The sequence below is a fragment of the Aspergillus vadensis genome (genome assembly GCF_003184925.1).
Source record: "Aspergillus vadensis CBS 113365 unplaced genomic scaffold BO88scaffold_5, whole genome shotgun sequence".
NCBI lineage: Eukaryota > Fungi > Ascomycota > Eurotiomycetes > Eurotiales > Aspergillaceae > Aspergillus > Aspergillus vadensis.
The window spans coordinates 1,215,995-1,235,141 of record NW_020292043.1 but is presented as its reverse complement, the minus strand read 5'-3'; the positions used below and the strand labels follow the sequence as shown (position 1 = coordinate 1,235,141).

The following is a 19,147-nucleotide window of genomic DNA, read 5'->3' as shown; positions in this document are numbered from 1 at the left end:
GGATCACTGAGGGTCCCTGCAGTAGCTCCATGAGCTGGAGTCGTACATACTCGTGGCATCTTCCATCTTATCTTAATTACTTTTGCGTGCAGACTGCCAAAAGAGTAATAGTATTTGACATGGCTTAGACTTTGATAATTGAGTGGACGGATCGACTAAGGAGGGGGCCTGCCACCTATCTTTAAGCTTCCGGCCACATCCTGCTTACTCTACGAGTAAATTTCCGCCCAATGGGATACGGGAGGAGTGAAGAAACCATTACCCACAAGATAGTGCTAGGAAGACTGCCGATTTGTCTATCCGCTGTGTCATGGCGGACAACACACTGTGAGATCTTACGAGCCCGATCAGGTCTCCGACGAGGGCAAGGGCTTTGCCAGGGCATGTCCAGGTCTGTTCCTGCCTCAGGCAAACACGATCCGAAAGCGGCGCCGGGAAAAGTAACTCCGGACGAATCGCGGCGCGTCACGCGCAAGTCTATAGAGTTGGGTTACATCAATGACCCGTTCACCTTTGCCTTCATCCCACTTTCCTGCTATACATGAATCTCGGCAAGGCAGCGCTTATGCATCGTCAAGACATCCTTTTTCAATCGAATCTTCTCATTTCTACCATCAGTGGGCGGTGTTATCCGCTTTTTTCCCTATATTTAAGCGAGGGAAATCGTCGGAGCCGACGACACGGCCGTATGTGAAGCTATTCGGCCGATGTCTGTACGGCGAGCTGGGATAGCCGAACCATGGAACACGCCACGGTCGTACCCGGAATTCGGCAGGGCTGGTCATGCAGAGCCTTGCGATGATCCCCTTATCCGGGGTCGGGGCCATCAGCCGGCGGGGTCGCCCATCGCTAAGGTGCACTAAGAAAATCGTGCACATCAAGCCCGTGGCCTAGACCTGCATGCATACTACTTGGCCGGCTCCCGTCAGCTCTAGCACCCTCTTTGGAAGCATCTGTTGCAAATCCGGTGGCGCCCGGATGGTAAAACTTAAAGCCTCTGACTAACTCTGCCGTGGCTAGGGATCTGGGAAATATATCTGGTGCTTGTTCTTTCCGTTAAGTGTACCATCTCCTGGCCCTGAACAAATCTCCGCGGCCATTTGCAATGTCCTAGGCGATCAATCTTACGCTGTGGGTTCGGCAGCTCTTAGTCCCCTGCAGCTGCCCCGGATGACTGCGGAACTTCTCAGGTACGACTTCACGCTAACCATCCATCCCATCTGCATTCGCTGCTGTGTCTTATAGAAGCACTGCTCACTGATCAATTATGACAACAGGTTTTACAGCTCCCAGGCTCCGGATCAAGCCAACGGGCTCCTGCACAAAGTGTCCCCAGGCTCGATCGTCAATGGACATAACCACTCCACGATGGCTACCCCAGCCTCAGATCCCGCATTGGTGGCTCTTGCACAGTTAGGGACCTATCGCCTTGGGTGTAGTATCGCCTTTGTTTCGCTGGTCGATAACTCAGAGACGTATATTATCGCCGAAGCCATGCCGTCGGGCTCACGCTGCGGGAACAAGACATCCGTGAACGGTAATACGATAGGTATGAGCACTCTAGGTCTGGGAAAGAATGCAGTTCAAGGCACCCGTTCTTCGAACATCATCAGTGATGGCCTCAGTACCATTATTCGTGATGTTAGTATGGAAACAAATCTGGCGTCCCATCCTTTCGTGGAACGATTTCGGCCCAGGCTATACGCGGAGGTTCCATTGACTGCATCCTGTGGAGAAGTAATTGGGACATATTGTGTTGTGAACAACAAGCCTTGCCATCATTTTGGTGCAGGTGAATTGGCAGAACTGCAAGATGTTGCCAACGCTGTTGCGAGCCACCTTGAGAATGTCGGGGCAATACGGCGTTATCGCCAAAACGACCGCTTGCTAGATGGGCTCATGAAGTTCGTCAAGGGCCAGTCGCCAACTGAGAACGACGGATGGAAGAGCCGGAGGAAAAGTACGGCGGCTGCCAGTCTTGTATCGCCCCGTTCATCGGAAGTGCCAAATTCGCCACGTTCATCTGATGTCCCAGAGATCGACCGCCTCTCCGTGTCAACAACCGATATTCGCGACGTTTCACCATCTTCCACTCGACATCCTCCACCACAGCGTCCAGAATCACCCTTCTTCCAGATACCAGCTTTTGGGACTAATAATTCAGTGCCAAATGGGATACATCAGCGACATGTGAGGAAAAGCTCTGATGAAACAAGCAACCTCGTTATGGTGCCTGAAAGCACTCCCATCTCTGATAAAGCTTCCATGCTCTTTTCTCGTGCAAGTGGGCTACTGCAGGAATGTATGGATTTAGATGGGGTTCTCTTTGTCGACGCGTCGCGCAGCAACACTCGAGGGTAAGTGTGATGATATTTCTATCAACAGCTATGGAATGTCGCTAACGATGACACAGTGAATCGACCGCCAGTGTTGGAGAGTGGGATAAGGAGAGTGACTCCGGGTTTTCTCTCCGCTCACCTAGTGTATCGTCCTATGGTGGCTGGTCTGAAAAGCAGTGTGAACCTCTTGGGGTAGCCTCGTCTGAGCGTGCCCTGGGAAACACCGCCAGCATGTTTAGAATTCCTTTAACAGAAGGTCTGCTACATGACATGTTCACTGCCTTTCCGCAAGGCGAAATAATTCACCCACATCTGGCTTCCGGCTGGCCAGCGTTGAGTTCGTTGCATCAACGCAGGCAAAGTATACAAAGCAACCAGGGTGAAATCCCTTTGCGGCACTCTATCAGCACCCGATTAGCACACAATTATCCGGAGGCCAAGTCTATGATATTTCTTCCGTTGTGGAACTGGAACAAATCACGCTGGCTTGCAGGATCACTTGTTTGGACCTGCGATGACCAGCGGCAGCTCGGCAAGGATGATCTGCACTTTCTCAGGTCCTTCGGGGATACAATCGTTTCTGGGTTCTGCCAGATAGAGTGGACGGCTACAGAGAAGTCAAAGTCAGATTTACTGGCATCAGTTAGTCATGAGCTTCGCTCCCCGTTGCATGGCATGCTTGCCAGCACGGAGCTTTTGCAGACTACGTCTTTGGACACCGCCCAACAAGATATGGTCGCCATGGTAGAAACATGTGGTCTCACGCTATTGGACACAATGAATCACCTGTAAGCTCGCCTCCTTCTGTTATATGATGTTTACTAATTCTCTGCAGGCTTGAGTTTACGAAAATCAACAACTTAACCCATTTGCGCAAAAGAGGCGGTTCAAATGGTGAAGGGATGGATAATCTGTTGACCGAGTTTGACTTGGATGAAATCGTGGAAGACGTGACTGATGCCTTGTACGCAGGCCACCGGTCTCTCATTAAGGCTGCGAAGGTGGCCAGTCGCTACCTACCAGGTGGATCTGCCGTAGGTAATAGGCCTGCTGGTGCACCACAATCGCAAACGGATGATCTGTCGGTGATCGTTCGGATTGAAGACTTGGGCTCATGGCACCTGCAGTCACTCTCTGGTGCATGGAGGCGGATCATCATGAACATCCTGGGGAATGCATTCAAATTCACGAGAACCGGCTTCATTGAAGTTTCCCTGGCGAAGAAGGTTGAAAGATCCGGCTACACGAAGAAGACTCTAGCCCAACTTTCAATCACGGATACTGGCTGTGGGATCTCGCCAGACTTCCTCGAACACCACCTCTTCAAACCATTTGCGCAGGAGAGCATTTTGACAGAGGGTGTTGGACTGGGGTTGAGTGTAGTGAAACAGCTGGTGACATACCTGGGCGGCGAAGTGGAGGTAAAGAGTGATGTAGGGATTGGCACGCAAATGGACGTGTACATTCCCGTGGATTTCGTGGAAGACGCCTCCGCAATGGATTGTGGTGCCCCGGGAACGCGGACGATGACCCGGGTGTCTTTGGTGGGCCTCAATGCATACGCAGACCTCAAAGAAGCGCCAAGTGGTCTTTTGAGCACAGAAGCGAAGCGTAAGCTGTCGCTAAGAGGCGCGCTCAGCAATGTGTTGCTGAGCCAGCCTGGGTGGATGGTGTCTTTCGCCGATCACCTAGACAAGGCCTCCGGAGATATTGCCGTCATTGAGGAATCTACTTTAAAAGCTCTCTCGGAAAGGGGGTTCGTCGACGTGAATTTCAAGGCTGTTGTGGTTATTGGCGAACAGGGCGTCACACTCCCCGGAGAATTTGCCATCAAAGGGGCTGATGTCTTCTATGTTCCTCAGCCGTAAGTCTGCTTTATTGTTTCTGAAGCTGTCCGCTAACATTGAACAGGATCGCACCTCGCAAGATCTTGCAAGCCTTACAGCGGATCACAGACTCGGACCAGGGGCTTTCGTATGCGGAAAGCCCCATTTTAGGGCCCCTTTCCGGTGTCCCGCTCCGAGGCCGGAGCTTGTCTGATGCGTTTGCTATGGCGAAGGGCACGGAATCGCCGCCCGTGGTTCGAGAAAACGTGTCTGAATTCGCACCATCGCCTCCGCGAGAATCTACCAGCAAGAACCTCCACGTCTTGATTGTGGATGACAATGATATCAACCTTAAGGTACGCACAAACCCTCAGCTGTCCATAATAAGCACTAACATGTCCAGATCCTCGCTACGTTCCTACGAAAGATTGGCTGCAGTTACGAAACAGCATCCAACGGCCTGGCTGCATTTGAAAAGTACAAAAGCTCTACCAAGCCTTTTGACTACATCCTCATGGGTTCGTACATTGCCACTTTGACTGTTGAGCATTACTTACTGATTGTGCAGATATCTCAATGCCAATTATGGACGGGATCGTCTCCTCGAGAAAGATCCGCGAGTACGAAGAACAACATTCGCTCCCACGAGCGGCCATCATGGCGGTTACCGGTGTCGCCTCGAGCGAGATGCAACAGCAGGCCTTTGCAGCAGGCATTGACGACTACTTGGTGAAACCTCTTTCACTTCACGACCTGAAACGAATAAATATTGCATGATTTTACATATAGATTCGGACGGGTGGCGTGATACGGCGTTGACGGTTTTCAGCTACCATACATTCGTTTGGCGTTAATCTCCTGGGTAATTACTGGGAATCAATTACGTGACACGGCAAGTATAGGGTGGATAAGTGTAGACTCGAATAGGAGTCATGGTATCTCAAAATGTTCTCATATTTGGAACAGAGTATCTAAATAGATTATTGAATCTGATCAAAAATAATACATATCTTAAGTATAACTGCCTAATAACCTAGGTCATCTCTATTCAAGATAAACCACTGCCTCCTATAGTAGCATACCCTATGTCAGGAACCCGCATAAGCAATGGCTCTGTTCCACATAGGCGTAGCACTCAAAAACCATTTGAACTTCACGTCTAGAAGGACCAGTGACTAGACAGATCAGAGAGAACTTTAAAACTCCGAAGTGCCGCCGAATCACTTACTGCCGCTTGATTCTGGGCTTGAAAATAGATTTCCTTCAGATGCGGCAGATTTTGCCTCAATCATGAAAAAGGGAAATCGAATTGCAAGGGGTGGTACATGCGGGGTGATTGCGGCTTCTTATTGACATGACATAGTGTGCTTCATCAGCAATGATTCGATCGAAATACCCTGTCATCCCTGAAAAATAGGTTCTGGACTTTCGCCACTCTTTCGACTCTTTCGAACGATCCTCTGCTTCCATTCCTAGATTGTCCTGGAGGTCGGCTAACTCGTCAATGGCGTCGTCATCATCGTTCTTTCCGTCGGGAGAAACTTAACGGGAGGCTGGCTACGGTCGTTTTGCATATGTGCTCGAATGTTCATCTTCACCTTCACGACGCTGCTGCTGGCGTCCGCGCCACGCTCTGGTAATAAACAGGCCCACTCTATTTGAAAGGACATTCTTTTCTCCAAGTATCGCAACACGCTCGCTTGATTGTGCGTTCATCCAAGCCCGGGAGCCCCAGCCCGTATCGAAGGACAAGCCAGCTGCCTTCAGCGCATTTTCTCAGCCCACTCGTCGCTAAACTCTTCCACCTTGGAGCGGGAACTATATCCAGGTCGGCGGCGTATTTGCAACCTACTTGATTTTGAGCCTGATATTCAAGCCAGGGTAGAACCATACGACTATGTGCTTCAGAATATTCAAAGCAGGATTTCAGGGTTTGCTGTCAGTCTCAGGCCCAATCCTGTTTGAAGAATATTGTCTCATCATTATGCCGCGTGAGCTTATCCAAAGCCCAACTACTTGGGGGGCTGTTCAATGTACCGGGGCTTCGGGCTCTCTTTGGTAGTGCTCTAGTGCTTTTATTGATATAATCACGTACGTATATCTTGATCATCTTCCAAGCAGGTTGCCTAACTGCCTCGAACCAAGGGAGTCGCGATATCCGTTGTCCAGGTATGTTGCCCGTGCCTCTTCCACAATATTGTCAGTACCGAGCTGACGGACAACAATACCAAGTTCTCATTCTTTGCTACCGTCTATGTAAGATTTAAAACGCATTTCGACGCCGAGCAGATAGCGTACCCTGTGTCCCCTAGGATGAGACAAAGATTATGTCTACGCTTGCGACCCGCTGGTGAGTAGTCAGAAAAGCGTTGCAGGTGGCCGCTTTCTAATGATTCATATTTGCAATTATGCCCAATGGGTCTGGCCCTGTCCCAAAATAGGGCCAGCTGCAGACAATATGCATTGCTGATGGGTACGGTAAGGTCCCTCAATTCCATGCTAGATAGTGATGAATCTGCAGGATGATCTATAAACGTAGTTCAATTCTTGATAGAATAATCAGGAGCGAGGGCCCAATCTTGAGGACCTCACTGCTGCAAGAGTGATGGCTGGTCTCTAGCGGTGTATTTGAAACATCCTGTGTGAGGGCAGTAAACAGCGGACGCCCAAGATTCTGAAACATATGTCGCTGTTGTTATGTAGATACGTAAGTGCATCTTATGCCTCATTTAACTTATCTGGATTAACACCGAGGTTATGATACTCGGGAGACTTCAAATGAGTGCTCTCTCCAACAGGTCCATGTTTCCGCTAATTCGTCCGTCAGATCGCTGGGGTCTTTTTCTTTTGCCAGCCATCTTGCAGTTCCTGTTAGTACATTCTAAATGTAGGAATACTTAGGGTATTCATGTGACAAGCTAACCAATTTGATGTCCAAGTACATGGCAGTGGCCTTGGCTTTCTTCAACAGATACTTCTTACCTGTAAAAAGTAATACTTGTCTCCCGTATCCAACAGCAGCCATGTCATGCCCTTAAAGCAGGTCTGTATCCATGCTTAAATGGTTTCAGCGAACATTCGCACGCATCGACATACAAGATAATGATGTGATATCCCAAGTGTCTGCCAGACCATCGGGCCACTCGACCTCTTGGAAATAAAACCAAATAATTTATTGTCTCCAAAATCTGGCTGATTCCGTTGTTAACTGGATTGTATCATCGAGAGTATTATTATTCGCATGTACGACAGTTCATATCTGTCAGCCGTGTGGCATTCGAGAAGAACGGGACTACATCATGCTCTTGTCCAACATTATCTTCCCGAATTCTGTTCGAGCGATATAGATCTCATCTGGTATATCTTTGACAGCAAGACTCTATACTTCTTCTCCCGGAAAGTAGATCAATTCTGAAGCGTGTGGTTTAGGCACTTCTTCTGATGATGATAGAACAAGGTACTGCATGACCCATTCAAGCTTGCCAGAGCATATGTCCCGGCTCAGGCATATGAGCTTCGCCTATCTGGGCAATAATAAATAGCAGAGCTGTCGCATGCCCAACAGATGAGGACGGCATTCTCAATTCTCGAAAGAATTGATCGAGTAAATTCCAGGTATGTTGTAGCCCTTCGAGTATCGATGATTAGAATGGAAATCGCCACTAATGTTTGCGTTGAATCCTAACCCTCAGGCATGGTGCTCACATCGTGTCACTGTTGTCAGAGAGCAATCGTTGGAGAAATATGGAAACATAACTCATTCAATACAGTTGCCTGAATATGGAGGCAAGTGGCTTCTGCGAGCAGACAGATCTAGACCAAGTGGTGTAGGCCCAAATGAGATTTTTCGTGTGAGAAGACAAACAGATCCCAACGCACTTTGTAGGTTTGAATGTTACAATAAGTGATGCCATGACACCTTCTGTGGTTTTCAAGTCGAATGTTAAAATTGAGTTTGCAGAACAGTGAGCATACTCTGGAAATGTGTCAGAGCAGTTATTGTCTTTGCTATGTTGAGACAGAGCTTGCGGTAATCATAAAACTTTATTTCAAGGTAGAGTGTCCATTTCCATATGGAGGGTATCACTGTAAAGACAGTCGTTACTTCAAAGCGTGATTCAGCCTGAAGTCCTGATTGGGAGAAGACTTGGGCACTGTCTTTTTCCGGTATGTCGCTTCTATATCCATATTAATGTGTTTGCATGCAAACATCCATCTTGGGCTCTTCTGGTGTCATGGTTCATTTGATCAGTCGTCATCTCGCGCCCAGCTGTACGGCTTGCATAGTTATGTGCTATCGCACTCGGTCCATTGGTTGAACAAGTCCGTTTAGTGCTCAAGATATATAGTCAGTAATGAGAGAACGCACTTCTTCTTCACCTCCTTCTGCTTTATGTATATCGTCTGGGTTGTCACTGCAGGTTGATAATAGTCGATTTCCGGTAAAGTAAAGGATGATCCCGGCAGTGCGTATCACTTCCTGCACCGCTGTTGTCGGGTAAATCTGTAAGCCTGACCGTGATACTAAGGCACTTGTACTTATCGTTCAACTGCAAGCTTGTCTGATTTATATGACTTTTCATTCTTCATGTAGTATTGCCCTAATACAGGTGTGTTGTTGCTCTTTCAGCCTTCCTCGTCGATGAAGGACACCAACCCGCCAGCTTTCTTGGACTGAAAAGGACGGTCATTGGATGAGAGCTATGCGCTTTCCCAGTGGTAGACAATTTTGTGTTGCCTTTTCTCAATTAGAGCATTCTCGAATGGCAACATGGCCATCTGGCGTCCTCCACGCATATGACTCATTCCCGCGACAGATCAGGAGAAAATGTGTGCCTGACACATTTCCTTCCCGCAAGATTGCTGCTTCTAAAAGCGTCATGTATATATAGAAACGATCGTTTTGACGGATCATTGCAGGATCTTTTGCTGCACGTGGAAAGGACACCCTGACAGAAGTTGCAAGTGAATCATGCAACCTTACGCTATCCCCATCATCCAATGCGCAACACTTGGTCAAAGCTAGATCTTGACATATAAAGACCCTTCATCTCAGTTGGTTCGCGATTTTCCCGTGGACTAAACGTATCTGTCATCCTGTTTGATAACGTTCAACAAATTCAAGTGCGGGTGTTGGAAAATGAACAGAGTTTTCCAATGACACAGGCTGTGCAGGCTATCTGGCATTGATATTTTTGTGGCCTTCTGCCTGAAATAACTCGGTTCAGAGATAGCGTAAGCTGATATTGTTGAAGTAGTTGGAACTTGGTTGTCAGAATACTAATCCCCGCCTCATAGTAGAAGCTTAACACCGTTGATTGGATAGAATTCCGCGTATCTGCCGCTTGCATATGTCTTCCAAATTTAACAAAGCGAGCGTTTGGCACCGGATACCATGACATACTCCGACTCAATGTTGATCGTAGTTTGTACTACAGCGGTGAATTCTAAACTACGGACGTTAGCAACTAAGCCTGAGCTGAATAGAGAGAACTTACTATACTAATTACCAAACCCAGACCGGGTTTTGCAATTGGCCCATGCTCCATTCAAATAGTAAGACACGATATGTCTCTGCAGTATTTTCTGGGCCCACGAACTCTGAGATCTTCAAGGGATCATAAGTATATGACATCATCTTTCTCGTCACTGAGTTTTGACAAGACGACGATCACTTTACTTATCTGTCATGCTGGTGGTTATATATACTAGAAGCATGTATTGCCAAGCAGAATTAGGCAAAGGCTCTAATGGCATTAAAAACACTCCAATGCGCTTCTGTAACCACTGGGTCAAAATCAGCTTTGTACGCATTGTAGTCCTCTGCGACACGGATTTGCTTGAGCTTGGCAGCTACCACAATTCCCGTTGGGCTCTTGGCTTGCATTCCCTTTGGTAGTCGGTTCTTCATAAAACGCAGACATGTTTGGTGTCATCCATTTCAGTGCTTAGTATCATAATGGAACACCTATGTGTCTGGGACGTTTATCTCATGAAGAATTCCTTACACATCTATCGCGCGTTTTGGTATCTTTCGGTGACGTAGAGAAAGCATGAGAAGAAAGCCTTCCTCTCGTAATTATATTTTCCTTCTCTGGCTCTGACGCTGGTTTTGCCACGAGTGCTGTGGTGACTGTTTGGTTTGATTTCATAGGAGGAATATGGAACCCTGATGAACCCACAGGCCTTGCAGTTTCCTCTTTGTGAGGGAAGTGGTATATGTGTGTAATATAAATAATGTAGATATGGTGACCTAAGACTATCCTCGTGGCATTCAGATAGCAGGTAAATAGGGTATATGGAAGAATTTATATAGAGCGCTGAGGCCTTGGGAGTGTACTGGAAGAAGACTATTTGGAGATGAGGAGGGAGAGCAGGAATATATAGTCCGTCTTTTGGAGGCAGTGCATAGACTTGGATTAATATCGACTATGAATGAAGATATGGAATAAAATTGTCAAGGTGAAACTCTGATTATTTAACTAGCTATTGACATGGTGAAAATCATTATCGTCAATCTGACATCAATGGCAAATATTGAATCAAGAAGACTAATATCACAAGCACACATTCCTTCGCCTATTCAATTATTTCTTCTTTCCAGTCAAGCCCAGGGAATCCGTCAAGGAAGTTAATCCCAGACTGCCAAGCAATTTATCCAGTCCCAGTCCTCCCAGCAATCCATTCACCAGAGGACCCAGACCAAGACCTTGCAATAACCGGCCGACTAGTCCGAGGACACCGTTCAATAGCAGGCCAACAGCAGTGATAATCTGACCGAGGGGCTCGCTGAGCAGTGCCCACAGAGGGTTGAGCTTCTTCTTGGCATGAGGCATGCCTGCGATCCTCTTCTTACCGTTATCAATGGTCTTGACAACCAGATCGGTGAGCTCCTTAAGCTGCTCAGCCAAGGCGTACTCCTCTGAAGAAGCTTCGTGAGAAGCAGCACGGGCCTTGGCCGTGGCGGCAACATGGCCGTCTGGGTCGAGAGCACGGATGGCACCATTGCACTCCTGCAGAATTTGGTTGCCCTCTTCAAGGAGCGGCTTCACATCCTTGACCAGCTGCTCCTCGTCAAGTTCATCCTTGGGTGTGCGGTCTGCCTTCTCGATGTGCTATCGAAGGGTTAGTAATGTCTCAGTGAGAAAAAGTTGCTGAACATACCTCGGAGATCATCTTGCAGACAGGACGAATGCGGTCCAGAGTCTGAGCAATAATACCGCTCATCTTCTTAGCCAACTGCTTGTCCTCCTCTATCTTCCGCTGAGCTTCCTGCTCCTCAGGGGAGATCTCCGGCTCCTGGGGTTCCTCCTCAGGCTCCTCGGGCTCGGGTTCGGGTTCGGGAATGTTTTCAATCAAAGTGCATTCCCCGATCTTGTTACCATCATTGTCCACCACGTATCCATTATCATCAATTTCCTTGCCGATGAGAGATGGAAGGTTGCCAGAGGTCAGCTTGCCAATGAGGTTACCATCAGCATCACGCACCTCACCCTCACGGTTGACCTTACGGCCCGACATCGGGTTGACATCACGCGGCTTCTCCTCGGGCTGCCAGCGCTCAGCACGGCCGATAGTGTTACCGTTCTTGTCCAAGATGTCGCCATCCTCATCAACCTGGCGGCCCTGGAGGCGCTGCGCATCACCTTCAACAACCCGGCCAATGATCTGACCCGAGGCATCAGTGATAACGCCGTCCTTGCCGACCACGGGATTCTCGAATCCGTAGAAGGCGCCTTCGGGCTTCTGCTCCTCGGCTCCTGGGATGAGCTCGGCTGTGCCAATTACTTTGCCGTTATCACCCCAGATCTGACCCTTGCCATCAACCTTCCGTCCAGCAAGTCGCTTGTCACCAGAGGTAATCCGTCCGAAGACGTTACCCTGGGCATCCACAACATTGCCAGCCTTGTTGACAGTCTTTCCTTCCAAGATCGACAGGTCCGGTGCCTCCTCCTCCGGCTCTTCTACTTCATATGGCTCTGCACGGCCCTTGACGTTGCCGTACTTGTCGATGATCTCTCCATCCTCATCAACGGCACGTCCACGCAAGGTCTTGATGTCGCCCTCAACGACCTTGCCGACGACATTGCCATCGTCATCTTCGACGAGGCCTTCCTTGTTTACAACAAGATTCTCCAATCCGGCAAATGGGCCTTCGGCTGATTTCTCCCGCTCTTCCGGGGGAATAAGCTCAACACGTCCAATTGGCTTGGGTCCGTCCCAGATCTGGCCGTCATGGATCTCCTTGCCGGCAAGTTCCTTCACCTTGCCTTCCACGACACGGCCGATCGGGACACCCTTTGGTCCAATCACGTAGCCGAGCTTGTTAGGAGTGAGACCTTCCAGACTGGAAAGGTCAGGGGCTTCCTCCGGCTCGGGCTCGGGCTCGTCTTCGGCCTCATAGTATTCAGCCTTGGCGATGACATTGCCGTTCTTATCCAAGACGTCCCCATCTTCATCGACGGGACGTCCAAGGACCTTCTTAGCATCGCCTTCGCTGATCTTGCCAACACGCTTGCCATTCTGGTCCTCCACCCAACCATCTTCAACGACGTGGAGTCCCTCCAACCCGCCAAAGGGCGGTTCATCAGGATGCTCCTCGACGGGAAGGGTTTTGGCCTTTCCAATAACGTTGCCGCGGTTGTCCCAGAACTGTCCCTTGTCATCGAGCTGGGCTCCCAGTCTAGAGATTTTCTTCGCATCGCCCTCGATCAGTTCACCGACAGGCTTACCGGTTTCCCGATCGACGATCTTGCCCATCTTGTTGCATTTGAGACCCTCAAGCGTAGAAAGGGGAGGAAGGTCATCCTCTGCTTCTTCAGCAGCCTCCTCGACATCTTCCTTGGCTTGATCGGCGGTTGAAGTGTCCCTTTGCTCGGCATCATCGACATCTTCCTTGGCTTGATCGGCGGTTGAAGTGTCCCTTTGCTCGGCATCATCGACAGCCTCACGGCTCAACTTGCTGGCAGGTCTCTGGGAGCTGGCGACGCTCTCAGCACCTTGGCGGGCTTGGGACGCAATATCGACACGGCCAATCAAATCACCATCATCGTCCAAGATATTTCCTTCCTTGTCGGGGGCGTATCCTGCCAAGTCCTCGGCATTTCCCTCGACAAGCTTTCCAATCGGCTTCCCTTCGTCGTCTTTGATAGCGCCAGATGCCGACACGGGACGATCAGCCAAGGCCGCAATATCGGTGATAGGTTTCGCTTCGGGCACTGCTTCAGCTGCTTCTTCAGCTGCTTCTTCAGCTGCTTCTTCAGCTGCTTCTTCAGCTTGGGATGCGATCTCAACCCGACCAATAAGGTCACCATCGTCATCGACAATATTTCCTTCCTTGTCAGGAGCATAACCAGCCAAATCCTCGGGGTTACCCTCAACAAGCTTGCCGATGGTGTTGCCATCATCATCCTTGATTTCCCCAGACTCTGAGACAGGGCTATCTGCCAGCTCGGCAATATTGTTGATGGTTTTTGTTGCCTGATCGGTTGTTTCTTCGGCCTGCTCCTGAACGCTGCCAACTCCATTCTGGAAGGCCTCGGGGAGGACATCGGCGACTCCGACGAGGTCCCCATCCTCATCGAGGATCTCTCCATTGTCGCCGACAGTATATCCGATAAGGTACTCGGCCTGGCCTTCCGCGAGTCGGCCAATGGCATTGCCATCTTGGTCATGGATTAGACCATCCTCGCCGACCTGCAGCCCCTTCAGAACAGACAAGTCAATCTGGCCGACACCTTGGTCTTCAGCGCCATTTTGCACACTCTGCGCAGTATCCTGAGCTTTGTCTCCAAGCTCAGAGACGGGTCGTTCGATCTGGCTTGCCGATCCAGATGCCTGGGACTGGGCATCATCTGGGACCGGAGCAGGGGAAGCGCGCTGCTCCGACTGCAGCTGTCTGACCTTACCCTTGGGGGTGGGGGTAGAGGGGGCGCTTGGCTCTTCAGCCTGGGAGGCGGATTCCTGGGCCTGAAGCTTGGGAGGGGTCTTCTTCTGGGGGGTCTGCTGGCGGATCTTGGGTGGAGTGCCTCGCTTGGAGTCGGGGCTGAGGTTGAGCTTGGAGACTTTACTTGCGATAGGAGAGGCCATAGTTGATGTGTTAGATGGGATGGGTTGGTTAGACGTAAAAGGATTAGAGAAGAATGCGCCGATCTTGATTGGATAGTTGTCTTAAAGTAGTAGAGGTAGCTGATTTGTCGTTGCGTTCGTCAGTGGTACAGGTATTTGAAGTAGCTCGTGATTCGTCAGGTACAAGTGAAAACTAGACAGCAATTGTAAAGTTTGATCGTGGTACTAAGGTTAGGTATGAAGATATGTGTAGGAATAAGTTATTGACTAGATGTTTACCATCAGTCCAACGCTTCACGACCCTTTAAATGCATCTACTATGCAGCGAAGCCCACCTACGTCATTGCGCCTGGATCAAATCTGGGGTGTTATCATCCCCGTCACCGTCGAGCAGATACATGCAGGGCCTCCGTGGCGTAGGAAGCCTGTCACATCATCGCTGCAAGCAGCGCGATGGTGTGCAGGGTCAGCCCATCAGATGCACGGAATCTAGAATCGAGCACAAAGACAAAGAATAGAGACAAAGTGGATGAAGGCTGGCCCACTGCCCCATTTAGCGTGGAGAGCTGGATCATTCTTGCGTCAGAAGTGGATGGATCATCTCTGCTGCTTTCCCTCTCGAGGAGATTAACTGGGGCAGTCTATTCTTGTTCGCTGCAGACACCTGATATCAGGTGCCTTAGTGCAGATTAGTCAGGAACCATACCTCCAAGCCCTGACAGCTCCATAATAATCACTACAATAGATTCCTCACTGTCATATCCCACTGTCAATGTCCCAAATTCGGCATACATCTCCAGTATCGCCCGATAAATCCAAGCATCATCATATCCCGTCAACAGTAACACAATGGTACAGAAAACAGGATATCAAGTCCGCGGCCGAAAGTTTGGCCCTCAACCACGGATCGCAGCGCATCGCATTGTCGACACGCGGCCGAGCATCGGATAACGTCATCCCGTACCACCTCCAGCACTTGGAGGCGCATTGACTCCCCAGTCAATAAAATGAGATCTGACATGTAACGGCTAGGATCAGATCCAATGAGCGGACAACGTGGCTCTGTCGCGATTCAGCAATGATGGCATTGTGGGCGGTTTATCCTCCGATTCGTGTTGCAGATGTGGGGAATGATCTCATTAGCGGACGGGTCAGCTTCAGGCCCAGATTGACGCTGTGGCTTGGTCGAAGTTCGACTTTATGATTCTTATCTTAATATCAGGTATTATTATTGAGGATGAAGTGAATAAAAAGAAATTACCGAAACAGGCATTTGTCTCTTCTACACTCTCATACCTATCGGGTGTTGGGAATACCTACATTTCAGCAGCCAATTACTAGCATATCAGAGAATTAGCATCTCTCGCGCACTTGATCCCGCGCCACAAGCGACTATCTGACACTATTTCCGATCTTCTACACATCAAACCTTCCACTCCACTGACCCGGAAATCCGAGTCCCGAAATATCATACCCTATGTTTTGTATTTCGCATTATTTACTTAGATATCGTGAGAAATGTACCGTGATCGTATGTTGTGGTAGATAGTCTTCGGCTTTAGTCATTCGTGTGCATGTTTGTCAATCAGACCTGCATTAAACAATTGCGAATAAAGGCTAAGAAATAGGCATGGACTAAGAAGTACTAATCACCATCTTTCGAGCACACTACAGGCCGCACTCCAGGTTATCAGCCCTCGCGTGCCCCAATTATACGCTCGGATCTGTCCTTGGAAAATTATTTTTGCCTGGGCCAACCTGCTCACAGGGGTGGCCTATCGGTGTACTCGAGTGCACCCTTGAGCCTCTCGGTAATGCACGCGACTATTAGGTATGATTTAGGGCAGCACAGAAATTGCAGGTCATCTCTACCGATCAGAGTTCGTTGTCCGCGTGTCTGGTTGCAGAGAATCGATCAGTAGCTGAAAGGCCGCGGCGCTGCGGACATCAGTTATATATGCATACGGATCCTCCTTCAATTATGAAATGCAGAAAAGACGGCTACACACTAGTTAGTAATAACCATCATTGAAACTATATACACTTGAATAGCTTGACTGCATAATTGGATGGGCCTATCAAGTTATCAGCGCGTTAGGGTCTGTGGGCTATCTCAAGGAAGACTGAACTTGAGGTCTAGTTACACTTTCTCTGCTTCATAACCAAGATCGGGTGAGCACATGCGATACTCTTGCCTTTTCGTACTTTCGACATAGTATTTCCTGGGTATACCCACAAAACAGCGACTCCATGTCCCTCATTCAATTGAATTTGTCCCCATACCGTTATACGCCATCCCAATAAACCCAGACGTATACAATGATATAAAAATGTACAGATTACCAGTTCGACTCATTAGAAACAGACCCGTCCGAAACAAAAATTAATAAACTAAAGCTATGGACGATCAATCACAAAAAGGTACAATCACAATAGCAAACTCAAAACTCTCCACGTCTATTCATTCAATACATTCATCCATCCAGCCACAGTGCGCGGACTGACGTAATAGTCGGAGATCGGGTGGCGTATGCGACGATGACTGGCCACGCTAGCGGGTGGGATATTAATCTATCTTTAATTTATTTTCCAGGGCATTATCCGGTCACTCCAAGATTTAGGGATTTATGTGGATGTCCTGTTTGAGAAAGTGATCTACATGTATTATGATCCTGTTATATGTCCAGAATGGTAAGGCTGTTCAGGGGATACTTTTCTGGATTCTGTGACGAGTAAAGGGAATGAGGCAATAGCATATGCATTTCACTAGTAGAATGGGCCCTCTATCTATTCATGAATAGAAAAGGCACTGACTTGTCAGTTCTGGTGATAGTAGTGGAGCTCTATTGATGTCTTTTTGGTCATGTCGACTAGTGACTTTTCTCTATTCATAGCATTTGGATACAATACCACTTTCGTAATCAAGCACCTATATGATAGCCCATATACAATTTTATTTATTATAATTAGGATTATGTAGTTGCACACAACGCCGGAAACACTGTCTTTTCTGAACCCATTACACATTCGGTCGAAGGCTAAGTATGGTCGATGAAGCTCAATATGGAAAGTATAATATGTGGTTAATCTGGTTAATCTGCATACTAGATTTTGTATTGCATTGTTTTTGAGATGTATCATATATCACATTCGGGTACAATCTGGGAGTGAGTGATACAATGGCCCGTCTTCTGGCCATAACCAAGTCCGACACTATACATGCATATCCATCAACAACTCACCTAACAATCCATATCCAATGTATGCTAACTCCATGCCCGGGCTGACATTTACAACCCACGGAGAATGAGGGGCCTTTGTCGCAGAAGGTAATCCATGGCGGTAGACCCCTTCACTACAACACTCATTTCGTGACCCTGGACGAGTATCAACATGATCACACTGGATACAGATGAGGAAGTCTTCAACTCACCGCTTATCTGCCTTCCTCAGCTCCTGTAGTATTCGATCATATTTCTCAAACTGGCTTCCAGGGATTTTCTTGATGATCACCTCCTTATGCTTTCTTGTCCATCCCCTCCCACTTGGACCCGGTCTCGTAGCACCATGCACCGCCCCTCCGATCATCGGATCAAGGAAACGGCTGACTTCCCTGTTGCCTGGGCTGACGAACAAAGGGTCATCGAGTTCACCATCGAGTTCGCACTCTTCCTCGCAGGCGAGAACCTCAAGGTCCGGATCGGTGATAGTGGGATCGTACGAAGACCAGTGGTGAGCTGCTTCGTCGTCGGTGCCCGACTTGGTGTTCTCGTTATGCTCAGGTCGGAGTAGATGCCGGTCCAGATCAGACTCGAGATGTCTTTCCTTGTGAATGGTTTGGGAAGTCACAAGGCAGCGATGCTGGTAGGAAGATACTGATGGGTGGCACAGCTGAGCAACTCTTGTAGTTACAGGTATAAATGGATGGGATCTGGTGCTGAGAAGTTTCGTATTTCGCAGCATGCTTAGTGCACCCTTAATTATGATAGTATATGCTGTAGATTGGATTCGTTCAGTCAGTTCTCGGTCGGAGCGATAGTTCAGTTGATGTAAAAGTGGTGATGGGAATGGCGGGGAAGATGCAGGGGGGATGCCAGTTGGGGGAGCCGCTTGGGTCGTCCGCTTCTGACGTCAGGACTTTCCCTGCCAACAATGGCCTTTGTGAGGAGTACCATTGGTCAGGCAGCACGGATGTATACCTGGGAATCAGGTTCCATGTAACTCAATTCCTGCATTAACCTCGGAGGCAGCCTGGTTTGTCTAGCTTGCCTCTATTGGAATATATCCGTACAAATTATTCTCCCATGCGGAAATATGAATCTGCGATCTGCTATATTCAAGCAATTTTGACAAGAGTTATGGTCTCCAATTGCTATGAGTACAGTCAGGATGTGAGAAGAAAAAGAACCAAAAACAAAAGATAAACTGCGGCAAGATCAACTGCATTAAGACGCTGGACAACATCTTAGTCTCAGGACATAATGAGCACCACTACAGCCCAGTTCGAGGAGTGGTAATATTTAATAGTGCATCTCAGATATTTAGATCTTGGGTATCTTGGTCAACTTGAAAGAGATACTGGGTGCAGAACTGAATGCATGCATACAGGCTCACATCTCAAACATAGTTACTATCACAGGATAATATTGCGACATTAGACGATGCGATGGCGAAATGACTTTGCATGTCAGGTGATTGAAGAAACATCTTTTATAGAAGCGCTCCTCCTTCTTTCTCACCGATGCGCCAGGATGTGGTCACAAAAGCCTCTTCCACAGGCTCCCAAGCCCTGGTTATCCTACAGACTTTCTGAGCTAGCAGTTGTCGTGCTAAGCGACATGAATGATTACAGATAATTTGGTCGACATTTAGGGTATGCAACAATGTTGTTGAACTACATGTCTCTGAAATCCT

The 19,147-nt window shown here is 48.5% G+C and overlaps 5 protein-coding genes across 5 annotated transcripts; 1 reads left to right on the top strand and 4 right to left on the bottom strand.

The window, feature by feature from the left end:
• Window positions 1-404: 404 nt before the first annotated feature.
• Window positions 405-1,323, bottom strand: BO88DRAFT_403097 (uncharacterized protein). Its single transcript, XM_025706277.1, has one exon. The coding sequence runs from the start codon at window positions 825-827 to the stop codon at window positions 615-617; it is 213 nt and encodes a 70-aa protein (XP_025565557.1). The 5' UTR covers window positions 828-1,323; the 3' UTR covers window positions 405-614.
• On the top strand, window positions 1,276-5,190 carry BO88DRAFT_478563 (sensor histidine kinase/response regulator; the record flags this gene model as incomplete). Its single annotated transcript, XM_025712003.1, has 7 exons — window positions 1,276-1,904; window positions 2,196-2,357; window positions 2,414-3,127; window positions 3,175-4,203; window positions 4,251-4,521; window positions 4,569-4,683; window positions 4,734-5,190. Coding segments are annotated over 7 exons (3,129 nt in total), but the record flags the coding sequence as incomplete, so codon positions are not given.
• A 5,424-nt stretch (window positions 5,191-10,614) lies between these two features.
• Window positions 10,615-14,434, bottom strand: BO88DRAFT_240430 (LEA domain protein). The gene is made up of 2 exons (XM_025702133.1): window positions 11,330-14,434; window positions 10,615-11,280 (listed from the first exon to the last, which is right to left on the bottom strand). The coding sequence occupies exons 1-2, from the start codon at window positions 14,252-14,254 to the stop codon at window positions 10,753-10,755; spliced, it is 3,453 nt and encodes a 1,150-aa protein (XP_025565555.1). The 5' UTR covers window positions 14,255-14,434; the 3' UTR covers window positions 10,615-10,752.
• A 2,555-nt stretch (window positions 14,435-16,989) lies between these two features.
• Window positions 16,990-17,518, bottom strand: BO88DRAFT_240412 (uncharacterized protein). Its single transcript, XM_025702132.1, has one exon. It carries the CDS (start codon window positions 17,372-17,374, stop codon window positions 17,051-17,053), a length of 324 nt encoding a protein of 107 aa, XP_025565554.1. The 5' UTR covers window positions 17,375-17,518; the 3' UTR covers window positions 16,990-17,050.
• Window positions 17,519-18,319, bottom strand: BO88DRAFT_240411 (uncharacterized protein). The gene has a single exon (XM_025702131.1). It carries the CDS (start codon window positions 18,194-18,196, stop codon window positions 17,663-17,665), a length of 534 nt encoding a protein of 177 aa, XP_025565553.1. The 5' UTR covers window positions 18,197-18,319; the 3' UTR covers window positions 17,519-17,662.
• Window positions 18,320-19,147: the final 828 nt, after the last annotated feature.